The sequence below is a fragment of the Myxine glutinosa genome, chromosome 7 (genome assembly GCF_964187855.1).
Source record: "Myxine glutinosa chromosome 7, kmMyxGlut1.1, whole genome shotgun sequence".
NCBI lineage: Eukaryota > Metazoa > Chordata > Myxini > Myxiniformes > Myxinidae > Myxine > Myxine glutinosa.
In genome coordinates this window covers 17689755-17707899 of record NC_136267.1, presented here as the reverse complement: position 1 = coordinate 17707899, position 18145 = coordinate 17689755, and the positions used below count along the sequence as shown (strand labels likewise).

General features: G+C 43.9%; 1 protein-coding gene across 1 annotated transcript in view; it reads left to right on the top strand.

Moving 5' to 3' along the window:
- GRIK5 (glutamate ionotropic receptor kainate type subunit 5) overlaps positions 1 to 18145 on the top strand; it is a 516667-nt gene that overhangs the window by 60059 nt on the left and 438463 nt on the right. The window contains exon 3 of the mRNA XM_078782648.1: positions 8818 to 8979. Within this exon, the coding sequence (XP_078638774.1) occupies positions 8818 to 8979 (162 nt within the window). The remainder of the gene's footprint in view (positions 1 to 8817; positions 8980 to 18145) is intronic.

Below are 18145 nucleotides of genomic sequence, written 5' to 3'. Positions count from 1 at the left end.
TCCTTGCTCACCATAAACAGCTCTCCCTCTTCCTTGCTCACCATAAACAGCTCTCCCGCTTCCTTGCTCAGTAATACCTCTTTTCATGGAATTTTTCAATCCACCACTTTTAAAACTTTCTTGCTGTGCAATCCTTACATCCGCTACCAAAGGTGGACTGTGGTTATGTTTTCACCCCTGTCTGTTTTTTGTCTGTCTGTGAGCAGGATACCTCACAAATTATGGACAGGTCCAGACAAACTTGGTGGATGAGTTTGTTCGGTGTCAAAGACGAATCGATTAGATTCTGGTTCAGGTCTGAATCTAAATCCAGTGGCTACAAAACGTAAACTGTTCACCTGGCCGGACGTATGCATCCATGAGCACCACAAATAGAATAGGACTAAGAGCTGACCCTTGATCTAAACTTGTCCCTGAGTAACCATTCCTAGTTCTAACTGATATCTTACCTCCCTCATACATCACCTCAATTTAATACCTTACCTTTGATTTTCAGGTATCCTCTTCTTCAGACATCACTCCATTACATCCCTTACAAACCGATAATGTGCTTCTTTCAACTTACTCTTCCTGTATAAAAAATTCTGTCTCTGGTAAACAACATAGCATTGGTTGTTCTACTTCCTGGTATAAACCCAAACTACATCCCATAATTCCCCAAAAAAACTTTCTTCATCGCTCAATAAGCACATTCCAATAATTCCTTGAACCCTTGCTCCATCAACTTAATACTTCTGTAATTCCCACACTACATAACATTCCCTTTATTTTTGTAGATAACCATGAATACCTCTTCTGCCAATCCTTTGATATTCTCTCCTCCTCCCAAATTTTAACCATCAACTGCCAAAGCCAAATAAATACTCCATCTCCCATCCCTGAATCATCTCAATCACCACCCCCTGATGATCCCCTATCCCTCCCTATTTTAGTTTTCCCAAGAGCTGCCACAACTTCCTTCTACTCTGTATGATTCTTACTGACCCTTGAACCTTGCTGACCTCTACTACTACATCCTTGATCCCATTCTCTACATTTAAGTTCCATCTCTTTGGAATATGCCTATCCTCATTAAGAATCTCCCTTCTATAGCTCTTTATCACCTTCATGTTCCCAATATCCCATTTTTGGCATACAAAGTCAAGGCTTGTGGAAGAGCTAGAACACAACAGATCAGGATGCAACAGGACAAAAGTAACGGCAGAAAAAGAGAGGGGAAACACCAAAAGCAGGGCCGAGGGACAAAATAGAGAAAAACGGGAAAACAGGGGATATGGATAAGGGTGAGCAGTAGGGGATGATGCAGAAGATGCAGGTAGGATTCCATGTGTAAGTTCTCCCAGTGTAGCTAAAGATTCCATGTGTAAGTTCTCCAAGTGTAGCTGGAGATTCCATGCCAAAGTTTTCTGAGGGTAGCTAGAGATTCCATGCCACTGTTCTCCAAGTGTACCTGGAGATTCCATGCCTAAGTTATCTTGGTGAAGCTGGAGATTACATGCCTAAGTTCTCCGAGTGTATCTGGAGATTTCATGCCTAAGTTCTCCGAGTGTAGCTGGAGATTTTGTGCTTACGTTCTGCAAGTGTAGCTGGAGATTTTGTACCTAAGTTCTCCGAGAGTAGCTGGAGATTTTGTGCCTACGTTCTGCGAGTGTAGCTGGAGATTTTGTGCCTAAGTTCTCCGAGTGTAGCTGGAGATTCCGTGCCTAAGTTCTCCGAGTGTAGCTGGAGATTCCGTGCCTAAGTTCTCTGAGTGTATCTGCAGATTTCATGCCTACGTTCTCTGAGTGTATCTGGAGATTTCATGCTGAAGTTCTCTGAGTGTAGCTGGAGATTTTGTGCCTAAGTTCTCTGAGTGTATCTGGAGATTTCATGCCTAAGTTCTCCGAGTGTAGCTGGAGATTTTGTGCCTAAGTTCTCCGAGTGTAGCTGGAGATTTCATGCCTAAGTTCTCTGAGTGTATCTGGAGATTTCATGCCAAAGTTATCCGAGTGTAGCTGGAGATTTTGTGCCTAAGTTCTCTGAGTGTATCTGGAGATTTCATGCCTAAGTTCTCCGAGTGTAGCTGGAGATTTTGTGCCTAAGTTCTCCGAGTGTAGCTGGAGATTTCATGCCTAAGTTCTCTGAGTGTATCTGGAGATTTCATGCCAAAGTTATCCGAGTGTATCTGGAGATTTCATGCCTAAGTTCTCCGAGTGTAGCTGGAGATTTCATGCCTAAGTTCTCTGAGTGTATCTGCAGATTTCATGCCGAAGTTCTCTGAGTGTATCTGGAGATTTCATGCCTAAGTTCTCTGAGTGTATCTGGAGATCTCATGCCTAAGTTCTCCGAGTGTAGCTGGAGATTTTGTGCCTAAGTTCTCCGAGTGTAGCTGGAGATTTCATGCCTAAGTTCTCTGAGTGTATCTGGAGATTTCATGCCAAAGTTATCCGAGTGTATCTGGAGATTTCATGCCTAAGTTCTCCGAGTGTAGCTGGAGATTTTGTGCCTAAGTTCTCCGAGTGTAGCTGGAGATTTCATGCCTAAGTTCTCTGAGTGTATCTGCAGATTTCATGCCGAAGTTCTCTGAATGTATCTGGAGATCTCATGCCTAAGTTCGAGTGTAGCTGGAGATTTTGTGCCTACGTTCTGCGAGTGTAGCTGGAGATTTTGTGCTTACGTTCTGCAAGTGTAGCTGGAGATTTTGTGCCTCTGTTCTCCGAGTGTAGCTGGAGATTTTGTGCCTGCATTCTGCGAGTGTAGCTGGAGATTTTGTGCCTAAGTTCTCCGAGTGTAGCTGGAGAATCCGTGCCTAAGTTCTCTGAGTGTATCTGCAGATTTCATGCCGAAGTTCTCTGAGTGTATCTGGAGATTTCATGGCTAAGTTCTCTGAGTGTATCTGGAGATCTCATGCCAAAGTTCTCCGAGTGTAGCTGGATATTTTGTGCCTACGTTCTGCGAGTGTAGCTGGAGATTTTGTGCCTAAGTTCTCCGAGTTTAGCTGGAGATTCCGTGCCTAAGTTCTCTGAGTATATCTGGAGATTTCATGCCTAAGTTCGATGAGTGTAGCTGGAGATTTTGTGCCTATGTTCTGCGAGTGTAACTGGAGATTTTGTGCCTAAGTTCTCCTCGTGTAGCTGGAGATTCCATGCCTAAGTTCTCTGAGTGTATCTGGAGATTTCATGCCTAAGTTCTCTGAGTGTAGCTGGAGATTTTGTGCCTAAGTTCTCCGAGTTTAGCCAGGGATTCCATGTCCAAGAACTCTGAGTATATCTGGAGATTTCATATCTAGATTATCCAAGTGTATCTGGAGATTTCATGCCTAAGTTCTCCGAGTGTAGCTGGAGATTCCGTGCCGAAGTTCTCCAAGTGTATCTGGAGATTTTGTGCCCAAGTTCTCCGAGTGTAGCTGGAGATTTTGTTGCTAAGTTTCCGAGTGTAGCTGAAGATTCCATGCCTATGTTCTCTAAATGTACATGGAGATTCAATGCCAAAGTTTTCCCCGTGTAGCTGGAGATGCCATGCCTAAGTTCTCTGAATGTAGCTGGAGATTTCATGCCTAAGTTCTCCGAGTGTAGCTGGAGATTCCGTGCCTAAGTTCTCTGAGTGTAGCTGGAGATTTCATGCCTAAGTTCTCTGAGTGTATCTGGAGATTTCATGACTAAGTTCTCTAAGTGTAGCTGCATATTTCATGCCTAAGTTCTCCGAGTGTAGCTGGAGATTTCATGCCTAAGTTCTCTGAGTGTATCTGGAGATTTCATGTCTAAGTTCTCCGAGTGTAGCTGGAGATTTTGTGCTTACGTTCTGCAAGTGTAGCTGGAGATTTTGTACCTAAGTTCTCCGAGTGTAGCTGGAGATTTTGTGCCTACGTTCTGCGAGTGTAGCTGGAGATTTTGTGCCTAAGTTCTCCGAGTGTAGCTGGAGATTCTGTGCCTAAGTTCTCCGAGTGTAGCTGGAGATTCCGTGCCTAAGTTCTCTGAGTGTATCTGCAGATTTCATGCCTACGTTCTCTGAGTGTATCTGGAGATTTCATGCTGAAGTTCTCTGAGTGTAGCTGGAGATTTTGTGCCTAAGTTCTCCGAGTGTAGCTGGAGATTTCATGCCTAAGTTCTCTGAGTGTATCTGGAGATTTCATGCCTAAGTTCTCCGAGTGTAGCTGGAGATTTTGTGCCTAAGTTCTCCGAGTGTAGCTGGAGATTTCATGCCTAAGTTCTCTGAGTGTATCTGGAGATTTCATGCCTAAGTTATCCGAGTGTGCCTAAGTTCTCCGAGTGTAGCTGGAGATTTCATGCCGAAGTTCTCTGAGTGTAGCTGCATATTTCATGCCTAGGTTCTCCGAGTGTAGCTGGAGATTCCGTGCCTAAGTTTTCCGAGTGTGCCTATGTTCTCTGATTGTAGCTGGAGATTTCATGCCTAAGTTCTCTGAGTGTATCTGGAGATTTCATGCCTAAGTTCTCCGAGTGTAGCTGGAGATTTTGTGCCTAAGTTCTCCGAGTGTAGCTGGAGATTTCATGCCTAAGTTCTCTGAGTGTATCTGGAGATTTCATGCCTAAGTTATCCGAGTGTGCCTAAGTTCTCCGAGTGTAGCTGCATATTTCATGCCTAAGTTCTCCGAGTGTACCTGGAGATTCCATGCCTAAGTTTTCCGAGTGTAGCTGGAGATTCCGTGCCTAATATCTCTGAGTGTAGCTGGATATCTCATGCCTAAGTTCTCCGAGTGTAGCTGGAGAATCCATGCCTAAGTTTTCCGAGTGTGCCTATGTTCTCTGATTGTAGCTGGAGATTTCGTGCGTAAGTTCTCCAAATGGAGCTGGAGATGCCATGCCTAAGTTCTCTAAGTGTTGCTGCATATTTCATGCCTAAGTTCTCTGAGTGTAGCTGAAGATTCCATTCCTAAGTTCTCCAAGTGTACCTGGAGATTCCATGCCTAAGTTTTCCGTGTGTAGCTGGAGATTCCGTGCATAAGATCTGTGAGTGTAGCTGGATATCTCATGCCTAAGTTCTGCCGGTGTAGCCGGAGATTACATGCCGAAGTTCTCCAAATGTATCTGGAGATGCCATGCCTAGGTTTTCCGAATGTAGCTGGAGATTCCATGCCTAGGTTTTCCGAGTTTAGCTGGAGATTTTGTGCCTAAGTTCTCTGAGTGTATCTGCAGATTTCATGCCGAAGTTCTCTGAATGTATCTGGAGATCTCATGCCTAAGTTCTCCGAGTGTAGCTGGAGATTTTGTGCCTACGTTCTGCGAGTGTAGCTGGAGATTTTGTGCCTAAGTTCTCCGAGTTTAGCTGGAGATTCCGTGCCTAAGTTCTCTGAGTGTATCTGGAGATTTCATGCCTAAGTTCTCCGAGTGTAGCTGGAGATTTTGTGCCTACGTTCTCCGAGTGTAGCTGGAGATTCCGTGCCTAAGTTCTCTGAGTTTATCTGGAGATTTCATGCCTAAGTTCTCTGAGTGTAGCTGGAGATTTTGTGCCTAAGTTCTCCGAGTTTAGCTAGGGATTCCATGTCAAAGAACTCTGAGTATATCTGGAGATTTCATATCTAGATTATCCAAGTGTATCTGGAGATTTCATGCCTAAGTTCTCCGAGTGTAGCTAGAGATTCCGTGCCTAAGTTCTCCAAGTGTATCTGGAGATTTTGTGCCCAAGTTCTCCGAGTGTAGCTGGAGATTTTGTTGCTAAGTTTCCGAGTGTAGCTGGTGATTCCATGCCTAAGTTCTGAGTGTAGCTGAAGATTCCATGCCTATGTTCTCTAAGTGTACATGGAGATTCAATGCCAAAGTTTTCCCCGTGTAGCTGGAGATGCCATGCCTAAGTTCTCTGAATGTAGCTGGAGATTTCATGCCTAAGTTCTCCGAGTGTAGCTGGAGAATCCGTGCCTAAGTTCTCTGAGTGTAGCTGGAGATTCCATGCCTAAGTTTTCCGAGTGTGCCTAAGTTCTCCGAGTGTAGCTGGAGATTCCGTGCCTAAGTTCTCTGAGTGTAGCTGGAGAGTTCATGCCTAAGTTCTCTGAGTGTATCTGGATATTTCATGCCTAAGTTCTCCGAGTGTAGCTGGAGATTCCGTGCCTAAGTTCTCTGAGTGTAGCTGGAGATTCCGTGCCTAAGTTCTCTGAGTGTAGCTGGAGATTCCATGCCTAAGTTTTCCGAGTGTGCCTATGTTCTCTGATTGTAGCTGGAGATTTCGTGCGTAAGTTCTCCAAATGGAGCTGGAGATGCCATGCCTAAGTTCTCTAAGTGTCGCTGCATATTTCATGCCTAAGTTCTCTGAGTGTAGCTGAAGATTCCATTCCTAAGTTCTCCAAGTGTACCTGGAGATTCCATGCCTAGGTTTTCCGAGTGTAGCTGGAGATTCTGTGCCTAATATCTCTGAGTGTAGCTGGATATCTCATGCCTAAGTTCTCCGAGTGTAGCTGGAGATTCCATGCCTAAGTTTTCCGAGTGTGCCTATGTTCTCTGATTGTAGCTGGAGATTTCGTGCGTAAGTTCTCCAAATGGAGCTGGAGATGCCATGCCTAAGTTCTCTAAGTGTCGCTGCATATTTCATGCCTAAGTTCTCTGAGTGTAGCTGAAGATTCCATTCCTAAGTTCTCCAAGTGTACCTGGAGATTCCATGCCTAAGTTTTCCGTGTGTAGCTGGAGATTCCGTGCATAAGATCTCTGAGTGTAGCTGGATATCTCATGCCTAAGTTCTGCGGGTGTAGCTGGAGATTACATGCCGAAGTTCTCCAAATGTATCTGGAGATGCCATGCCTAGGTTTTCCGAATGTAGCTGGAGATTCCATGCCTAGGTTTTCCGAGTGTAGCTGGAGATTCCATGCCTATGTTTTCCGAGTGTAGCTGGAGATTCCATGCCTAGGTTTTCCGAGTGTAGCTGGAGATTCCATGCTTAGGTTTTGCGAGTGTAGCTGGAGGTTCCATGCCTAAGTTCTCCGACTGTAGCTGGAGATTCCATGCCTAAGTTCTCCAAATGTATCTGGAGATGCCATGCCTAAGTTCTCCGACTATAGCTGGAGATTCCATGCCTAAGTTCTCCAAATGTATCTGGAGATGCCATGCCTAAGTTATCCGAGTGTAGCTGAAGATTTCATGCCTAAGTTATCGGCACAGTGAGTTAATACCACCCATTGGGGTATACCACTTCGAGCCATCACAGTTGTTAATATTGTGATTATTGAAATACAAATATTACTTGATGAAGTGTGCCCACATTATTCCGGGACACCCTGAATCTATCTGATTAAGAGCTTTGCAGTCAAAACAAAGGCATCTGAAAATGTAACAATTTCTAACACCGGATAATCGCCCAAAGGTACCATTATGCAAAAAGAAGAGTTGTACTCCATTTTCGTAATCCAACACTGTATCAGGAATTTATCAGCTTGTGATATCAGACTAAATTTAAATAACTGGTTAATAGAGTAAAATATGTACAGATCAGAGTGATGGTCCATGACGAAAAAGAGTGGAGTGCAATGATCATTATTTCAACATTCAGTCCTGAATAGTTGTTTCTGGCTCAGTCATCATCAAATGAAACCATTTCACACAAGACAATTTTTTAAATCTCTGGAGAGACAGAAAAATGGAACCAAGCATTAATAGGGTCAAAATCGTTTAAACTGTACAGTGCAGCATTGGTGTAGGGTACTAAATCTCGAATCTGCGATCGATCAATGAAGCGCAGCTTAATGGATGGAAACACCATTGGATAAAGGGCAGTGCAGAAGGAAGACAAAATAGAGGGACACGAGAATGAGAAGCAGACCTGAGGGCTTGAGCTGTAATGAGATTTTAATTTGTGTGCAGCTTTTGATGACGATGCGTTTACTCCAGCGCCTTATAACTAGGGAATAATTTACGGCAGGATCTGTATGGGGAAAGAGGTTGGTGGGTAGAGAGAACACAGAGAAGAGAGCGATATAACGTGGGGGGTTGCGGACGACCACCCCTGAATCCAATCATTCGTTCTTTGGCATGCAGTTACCGAGATGCTGGTTGCATCATTTATATACGGGATGCAATCCAGCCCTTAATGTGGTGCCCTCTGTGGGTTCGGGTTTGGATCTGGAATTGGGCAGGGAATTGATGGAATCTTTGTGAAAGATGGTAGGATCTTGTTGATATCGACCCTTAGGAAATGCTAGCAGATAGACCAAGGTAATGGTTTAATATAGTCGGATTAGGAATCAAATCCAGACTGGACGGTTCCCTCCGAGTTATCCATTATGTCCGTCACCCCCAAACCAAATATTGAGGACCCCAAACCAAAAAAAATCATTCATGATGACCCCAAACCAAAAAAAGGTCACTTGGGTTTACAAGAGTTTACCCTCAACACCGAACTCTTCTTATGAGCCTCATCATCGAGGTAAAATATATGACGTACACGCCAAATTCAAAAGGAGGAATTGGCAGAGAATTCATGAGGATGACACAGGAATCAGAAGGCATAAATTGCCTGCAGTACGATTGAGAGTGGCACATAAAGAAGAGGTTAGGCATGATCTTAGAGAACAGCAGAAGGGTGAAGATTCTGTGCTGGGCAATGGAGAATAACCAAAACAATGTCAGGAAGCCAATGGCTAAACGAGCATTTTAACCTTCAGCCTGTGAGGCAGCAGTGGGCAACTTGTGGCAGATGGCAGTCCTGGATTCCCGCCCCATTGCTACTTACTCGCCCTCTCCAAATGGATTCCGAACCTTAATTGCAGTTCTAACCCAAAAACCAAAGGCAAAGAAAGCTTAACCCTTACTTTTGCTGAAATCGTAGCTGCATCACAACCACAATCCTAAAATCATTGCGGATCACCAATGTCATTCATTCTCGGATGTCACCCCGCAGCCATTGTTTTGGACGACCGCTCTTCATGCGGTCGTGGTGAGCGGTTGGCTGCCGCCCTCGCGAAGGAACGACTCAGCGAGGGTGCAGGTGACGCGACGGCTCACCTCGACCTGGAGATTTTTGAACTGCCGGAAGATAATGACTACTTGGCCACAGAAACTGGTATGTCCACCATTTTATTTTCACCCTAGACTCCTAGAGTTTGCATTTGCAGTAACAGATGGCAACACCTGCACAGGTTAAGTAATCTCGTCGATACCCACTTTAATTTGCCCTTTGACAAATAATCCTGGCACAAGGCACAGACTGTTCCTGCGTCGTACTGTGCAGCGGAAGTCGGTGCAATCCACAGCTTTGATTTTCTTGACCCTGGGTTGAAATTCAAGTGAGAGGTTATCACCAGATTTGGATTTCAACTTTCTACTGTTTTGTGACTTCATCACAGCTTGATGAGGATTTGCAGGGAATTTGTGCTTCAGCCCAGCACTGTTGCAATGCACTTTTTGTTGCATCCATTTGTTGTCATGGAAGTTGCAAAGTGCAGTAAAATCCTCCTTGGTTGTGCCACTGCTTTTTGATTCTACAGCCTCGCCTAATTACAACGGGGCGAACAATAATCATTTTGATAAGTGGCTTTTATGTCAAGAACAGAAGTGTTTTTGCCACTTTTTAAGACCGAATTCTTTCATTAAATTCTTTCCAGAACACTTTAATAATTTTAATGAAAAAGTTTGTGTATTACTTATCTTTAAAAAAAAGTTTTAAAACTTATCATTTATCGTCCAGCCGAGGAGGCGGTGGTGGATCTCGGGGAACTCCAGCTAAGTTAGAAACATTGCAAAGATGGAATGAGAAGACAAATCTTTTGGTTTATCAAAACTTTTGTTATTAAAACTTTTAGCTCTTTCACGAGCCTCGATCTTGTATACAAAAAAAAAAAAAAGGGGGGGGGGGGAAAAAGAAAAAGAAAGAAAGAAAGAAACTGACTCATCTTGTGACTGAAGTAATACGACGTCAACCTTTCAGGAATCGCGTTACCTGTTTGTACATCATACAAAACTAGATGTGGCTGACGTTCCGAGGGTTATCTCTCGGTCAGAGCAAAATAGCACAATGTCCGTGAAGACGAAAGACTTCGCAGAGAAATCTTCCATCCTGGAGGTGAAGATTATTGCAAAAATCTACTCCCTTGGGTGTATGTTTGCCTCTGATGTTAAGAATAAAATATAACATCAAATTGAGATTGAATGTTTCTTGCAATGTCAACTTCCTCCATTTTCGAAAGTTGCAAATTTCACTCTTATTCATAAGAAAGGTTCCAAAACGGATGTGCTGAACGACACATCTATTATGCTTCTCCCCATAATGAGCAACGGAATGAAGTCCATCGTTGCGGTTGTCATCAGGTACCATCTCGTCTCCGACTTGCTAATTTCCGACCGTTGCTTGTTTGGCTTCTGCTCTGGCTGTTCCAGTGTTCCACCTTCTGACATAGCAGTGGATGGATGTCCTGAATCACAAGAAAGAGCTTTGGGCAGTCTCTCTGGATATCTCTCAAAGTATTGATACTGTCTGGCATCTAGCCTTAATTACCTCCACCAGCGAAGGTGAACCGAGGTTATTTTTTTTCACCCCTTTGTCTGTTTGTCTGTCTGTGTGCAGAATATCTCAAATAGTTATGGAAGGATTCGGACGAAGCTTTTTTTTTTTTTTTTGGTATACAAGATCGAGGCTCGTGTAAGAGCTAACATTAATCACAAAAAGGCAAACTGACACATAAAACATAAGATAAAGGGAGCGGGAGACAAGATGGGGAGAGAGAGGGAAGCACACAAGTACAACATTTGAGTGTAGGGACATCAGGAGATCTGTGGGAGGGAGAGGGCTTGGGGGGAGGAGGCACGGGAAGGGGGTGGGGGGTGGGAGAGGTATAAAACACATGGACACTGCTAGGACTTCCAGGAAAGAAGTCTAAATTTCAAAAAAGTGGATCTGGGGTGAATTACCTGGGGTAGAAAAGATCAAGGTATTGGATGGGGGAAGATAAGAGATGGTGGTGAACAGCTGTTTTAAAGACCTGGAGAAGAAAGTCTGTTTGCAGAAAGTCTCCTCACTCTTTGCAGACCTGAACAAAATCACAGACTGGTCAAACAAGTGGAACATGTCTTTCAATCCTGACAAATCTCACACTCTCACTTTGTCTCTCTGAAAAGATAGTCTGGAAAACCCTCCCATCTACTTTCTCAACAATCCTCTCCAAGAAGTTCTGTCACTCAAGCTTTTGGGTCTCACTATCTGCCATGATCTTTCCTGGGAAAACCACATTTCCAATCTGGCCTCCAAAGCCAGTCGCCGACTGGGCATCCTCCGTCGTGCGAAGTCCTTCCTTGGCACACCTGAGCGCCTCACCACATACAAGGCTTTCATCCGCAGCTCAATGGAATACTGCTCTCCCCTCTGGGCCGGTGCTCCTGCCTCGCACCTAGCTCGGCTTCACGCTGTTGAAACCAAAGCTTTCAGAATCATTGGAATTTCCCGCGATGAAGCTAACTCCAAGGGTCTTCTGTCTTCTACCGACTCCTCTCCGGCCTTGCTCCCCCAGCTCTGTCGGCCCTCTGTCCCCCAAATATTCCTACAGGTCGCACAAGATCCGCCTGCAACCCTCTTATGGTGAAACTGCCAAAATCAAGACTCACTGCTCACCTTGACTCTTTCATTCCTCTTTTCTCCCACCTCTGGAACAAACTCCCTCACTCCCTTCAATCCCACTCCTCCCTCCAGGTCTTCAAAACAGCTGTTCACCACCATCTCTCATCTCCCCCCATCCAAAACCTTGATCTTTTCTACCCCCACTAATCCACCCCAAATCCACTTTTTTGAAATTCAGACTTCTTTCCTGGAAGTGCTAGCAGTGTCCATGTGTTTTATACCTCTCCCACCCCCACAACCCAATCCCTTTCCCGTGCCTCCTCCCCCCAAGCCCTCTCCCTCCCACAGATCTCCCAATGTCCCTGCACTCAAATGTTGTACTTGTGTGCTTCCCTCTCTCTCCCCATCTTGTCTCCCGCTCCTTTTATCTTATGTTTTATGTGTCAGTTTGTCTTTTTGTCATAAATGTTAGCTCTTACACAAGCCTCGATCTTGTATACAAAAAAATAAATAAAAGTCGACCATGCTGAGTATGGGTGAAGGAAGAAGAGGAAGAGGCAGACCTTGTATATGCTGAATGGATTGGGTAATGGCTGCAACCAAGCTGTCTCCGCTGGAGCTTTGGGAAGCATTGCACGATAGGGATGTTTGGAGAAACCTGATTATGAATGTCACCAGAAGTCAGCCATGATTTCACAGAACTAGATGTCTGATAACTAGATATAAATGACATATCTGATTCTATTGAAAAGCAGCGTCACCATTTTGCAGATGACTCCACCCTTAGTAGAATGATAGATCACTCTTGTGAAAGGTTGGCCATTCCAGCAAGTTCTCCACTCTCACACCGTCTCTCCACAAGGATCGACAATCAAATTATCCAATCTCGTTCTTCTCTGGACAAAGGTTTAGTTGCTGGAACTTGTTGGCTTCACTATCTGCAACAGGTTTCCGATGGAGAATCATCACACCAAGCGAGCATCAAAGGCCAGTCATCTGGGTATTCTCCATTGAGCGAAGGCCTTACTGATCGGCCATGCCAAACTCATCACTGGGTACACTTAAGGCTTTCATAAAGATCTCCATATAGTGTGACTCACCACTTTTGGCTAGTGCTCCTGCTATCCACCTTGCTCATATTGAGGCACTTGAAAACAAAGTCTCATTGGAATCTCAAAAATAGGAGGCTGATTCCCAGGGATTCTCCCACCAGCACCAAGTTGGTATTCTCTTTGGACAATGGCCCTTATATCTGGTCTTGCTCTTCCTACCTTCTCCTACCTCTACACTCTTATTCCAATCAGGTCACATGTGTTTGTTAAGAAACGTTCACTTGCTCAACCCTCCCAAAGTCCAGGCTGGTTGCCCTCTGCCTTAATTTGTCCTCTAATTTCTATGATTTCTATTTTCTATGAATTTCTATGATGGAATCATCTGCTTGTGGATCTCTTGTCTCATCCTCCTGATTTCAGTCCTTCAAAGGTGCAGCCCATCACTACCTCAAGCATGTAAATCCACGATCGCTACTATGGTCCGACACTGATGTTTTTTCCCCAATCTCTTCCTCTACTGGCCATTGTTACCCTTTTTTGTTTTGATCCCCCTTTCCTCCTTGTGTATGTCCTCCATGAGCCTAGACCCTTGCATAGAAAATGTGAAAATCAGAAATTCTGCCAAACACGAGTCTGTAGTATGGAGCTTTCCTCCTGTTCCCACTGCAGTGTTTCTATTCAGTTTGCACTCTCAAGGCTCTCACCTGTATCTGGTGTTGGTGTAGTACAGGCATGAATGGCCGAAAGATCTCTGCCTGTGCCAAAGTTCTTTGTTATTATCACTGAGAGCGTATCTGTACTGTGGAACCTTTTGTGCCTACCACGACCTCAGGGCCTCTTCTGCCTGAGCCTACTGTGCCACCTTGCGGGGGGGGGGGGCCATAAAAGGAAGCTAAAGATCAAGGGAAGTGATACATCAATTGAGGCTGGAAGGATTTAAAGAATAAAAATATCAAGAGAACTTGATCTGAGGATATTGAGAATCTGTGGCCACACAGCAAAATCTTGAGAGCGACAGTTGAAGAGAGATGACCGTTTACTGCCAACTATTTATGGAACCTCTATTGTGATTGATGAGCTGTTGGCACAGTCGAAAAGCTCTAATGATGTTGGCAGTTCACAAGATATAGCAATGGGTACAGCAGAAGGATCCTGAGGGTGGCCAAGACACATACATGTGAAGGAGCCTCGAGGGTGCCAACGGCGCGTCTGTTGTAGTAGGCAGGGGGCTCTGTAGTTGATACAGGTGAGAAGACTGAGCGCGTCTGTTCCTGTGAACCGACCACAAAACTTTTCTGTCGCTCCGATTCTCTTGAATCGCTCTTCCAGCTTCCAGCTGTTCAAATCCGTCAGTGGTGTCTCCTAATTGTGCACCCTCAGCCCCTGTTTGAACCAGCGCATCCATCAGGCGGCCGGCTCAAGTAACGGGCGGCCCGTTTTTTACCAGCTGATGGACGTGCGGGTGCGCCCAACGCATGTTCAAATGTCCAGTACACTTTCAGGCTGACGGTTGTGTGTCTGGTGGGCAAAAGTCTTGAATACATCCACAATGGATGTCAAAATAAAATATCACCTGCTGCCCATCCACAGCTTACCCCGTGTGGGATGAGCTGTTGACGACCAGCAAGCGGAAGACGTCATTTACCTTGTTAAATTTACATTATTTAAGGAATTATTGTTACGAATGGAATTTCAGCTGTTATTTAACTACTTGCACTAAAATCACACGATGACAGATTGCAAAAGTAACAAACTAACTAAGACACACACACTCACACTGCATTGTATTACATATAGTAAATAACTAGAGTGTGAAATGTATTGGTCGACTTAAACTCTTCTTAAACTACTTGTCTATAGATAAGTCTATAAAATCAAAACTAGGGGGAGTGTGGTGTATGGATGTGGCTCCGGTATGATGAGCCAAATGGCTTTTACCTTTTCCTCACCTTGTGATACCTTGTGCTCATTTGAATTTTTAGGTACATATATTTTGACTCCAGTTTGAAGCAGGTATTCTCTGCAGATTACTGTAACTGGAAGTGTAATCATTTCAGTTACCGGCAATCCTTCCTGCAGTACATAAACCACATTAGTGTGACATATAGTAATACTAAAGTTAACTTAAACTCCCAGCAAGTCCATAAGAGCAAACCTCTACCAGGCTGAACAGTTTATGTTTTGTATCCCATTGATAGGCCGGATCTGGATTCGGACCTGGACCAAAATCGAATCGGTTTGTTCTTGTCACCTAACCAACTCATCCACCAAGTTTTGTCATCAACTGTCCATAACTGTTTCAGATATCCTGCTCACAGACAGACATGAACAAACAGACAGACAGACAAAGAAGGGTGAAAGCATAACCTTTGTGGTTATGCTTGCGCCTTCAGAAAGTATTCACACCTCTTGACTTTTTTCACATTTTGTTGTGTTACAGCCTGAATTTAAAATGAATTAAATTGAGATTTTTTGTCACTGATCGACGCATAATAACTCATAATGTCAGTGTGGAATCTTATTTTCAGAATTTTTTACAAAGTAATTAAAAATGAAAAGTCTAAATGTCTTGAGTCAATAAGTATTCAACCCCTTTGCTATGACACTCCAAATTAAGCTCAGGTGCATCCAATTTATTTCGATCATTAATGAGATGTCTCTACAAATTGATTGGAGCCCACCTGTGGACAATTCAATTGACTGGACATGATTTAGAAAGAAACACACCTTTCTATACAAGATCCCAAAGTTGACAGTTCATGTCAGAGCAGAAACTCCACCATGATGCCCAAGGATGTCCGTAGAACTCAGAGATAGAATATTGTGAGAAGGCCTAGATCTCGGGAAGGGGATAAAACAACTTCTCAAGTGTTGAAAGTTCCCAAGAGCGCAGTGAGCTCCATCATTAGGAAGTGGAAAGAAGATGGAACTATGGAGTCTCTTCCTAGAGCTGGCCGTCCAGCCAAACAGAGCAACCGAGCAAGAAGGACCTTTGTCAGGGAGGTGACCAATAACCGAATGACCACTCTGACAGAACTACAGAGTTCCTTGGCTGAGATGGGAGAACCTGCAAGAAGGCCTACAGTCTCTGCAGCCTTTCAGAAATCTAGACTTTATGGGAGAGTGGCCAGACGGAAGCCACTCCTGAGAAAAAGACACATGACAGCACACCTGGAGTTTGCAAAAAGGCACGTGAACGATTGTGAGAACATGAGGTAAAAGATTCTGTGGTCTGTTGAGGCGAAAATTGAACTCTTTGGCCTGAATCCAATGCGCTATGTCTGGCAGAAACCAAGCACATCTCATCACCCATGTAGCACCATCCCTACAGTGAAGCATGGTGGTGGCAGCATCATGCTATGGGGATGCTTTTTAGTGGCAAGGACTGGGAGACTTGTAATAATAGAGGGAACAATGACAGTGCAAAAGACCTTCGACTACAGCGAGGATTTACGGTCCAACAGGACAATGACCCCAAGCATACAGCCAAAGCAACACTGGAACAGCTTCGGAGCAAGAACGTTGAAAGTCTTTGAGTGGTCCAGCCAAAGCCCAGACTTGAATCCCATTGAGAATCTGTGTAAACACCTGATTTTAAAAATTATTGTGTACATTTTTCTGAAAACATAATTCCACTTTGACATTCTGTGGTATTATGTGTAGATCAGTGACAAAAAATCTCAATTAAAATCCATTTTTAATTCAGGCTGTAACACAACAAAATGTGAAAAAAGTCCAGGGGTGTGAATACTTTTTCCGAAGGCACTGCAGGTGATGGGGGTGTTGATACCATTTTTCCTGGAATACCTTCCCTCTCTGGTGTGATAATTGAATCCACCTTATCTTGTATTTCATTTCAGATTATCAAGCTTTCCCATAACAGCATAATGCCAATTTGTTACCATTAACATCTTCTTTTGTCCACATTTGCACCTCACATCATGTGTTAAATCCATTCTACTATATTGTCATTTTCATCTTTGTCATCTTATATGCTCCAGGACGAGACCATGTACAGCAAAAACAAGTTTGCAGTTTTATATCCTGGTAGTGAAGCATGAATATCTTCATGCATTCATGATGTAGGCAGGAATCACCAGGAAGTCCTTACTCAGTGCATTGTGAAACCATTGATGAGTACCATAGGTTGTTTCAGATGTTTGTGAATAATCTCTTGTGACATCTCAAGCTTACTTCTTTTGATTAGAGACATCACCATACTTTTTAAACACTACAGGTAGCGAAGCTGCTGTTGAGCAAAACAGGCATGAGCCAAACTAATGGCCTGACATTGGGTGTGAGAAAGGAGTGTGTTGGGAGTAATGGGCGTGGGGGTGGGGGGGGGGGGTGGGGGTTGAGAGGGGAGGGAGGGGGGCAAAAAGTGTAAGTCACTAAAATCCGATTCTTCATGCAACAAAGCCGGCCTTTCATTCGATTTCAGGGTAGCATGATAGCTCATTTAGGAAGCAGACAAGTGTAGGCCATTACGTACCCAGGCTAAATCCTCTGCTTGAGGTTGAGCTCTACAATTCACACAAGCTCATGCAGCTGCTTGGAGTATGGCGTGTGGATATGGTTCAGGTATGATGGGCCAAATAGCGTTTACCTTTTTATCACTTACATTGTTATATCATGTGTTTTTTGGAAAAAAAATGGGGAAATATTGTAATTGCCTCTGCCACCAAAGGTGCGGGGGATGGAGGTTATGTTTTCACCCCTGTCTGTTTGTCTGTCTGTCTGTTTGTGAACAAGATATCTCAAAAAGTTGTGGACGGCTTCGGATGAAATTTGGCAGAGAGGTGGTGTATGTTACAAGGACTAAATTATTAGATTTTGGTGAAGATCTGGATTCGGATCCGGCTACCATAATTTTTAAAGTGATTCTTCACCATTGCGAGATAGGGCCAAAAACGATACATAGCAGGATATCTCAAAACGTAATGGATGGATTTGGACGAAACTTGGTAGAGAGGTTGTGGGTGTGACAAGGAAGAATCCATTCAATTTTGGTGAAGATCTGATAATGGATTCAGATACGATAATTATTTAATTTTTAAGCGATTCTTCACCATTGAGAGATCGGGTGAAAAGCGATATATAACATGATATTGTTATGGACGAGTTATGGCTAAACTTGGTGGACGAGTTGGTTAGGTGACAAGAACAAGCCGATTAGATTTTGTTTGTCACATTTTAAAGCATTTTTAATGAAACTTTCAAAATGCAAACAACGTTGGGGGACGCATGAAATATTTAAAGATTTTGTGGATTTGACGCCCAGTTCATTCCCCAGGAAGTGGGGTGGTGGAACTTTTTGCCATCTTTCAACTTTTTTTTCGGTGGTAGCGGGGGATTTGCGTTGGCAGGCCGTTAAATTGACTCTAGTTGTTTAATTTGTAAGTACAGTATATTAAAGTTTTACACGAGGAGGTCATCATATTAAAATATGCCATTTGTGTCTGTCTGATGAATTTTTGACCCCAATACATTCCGTCGTTATTATCCAATCTCAACCAAACTTGACAGGATGACCAAGGGTTACACAATGAAGGTTGTAGCGCATTCATCCCCCCACCCCTCTCCAAGGGAGTTTTCTTCCCCGAGCGGGTTTTCCCAACCATTGCCGC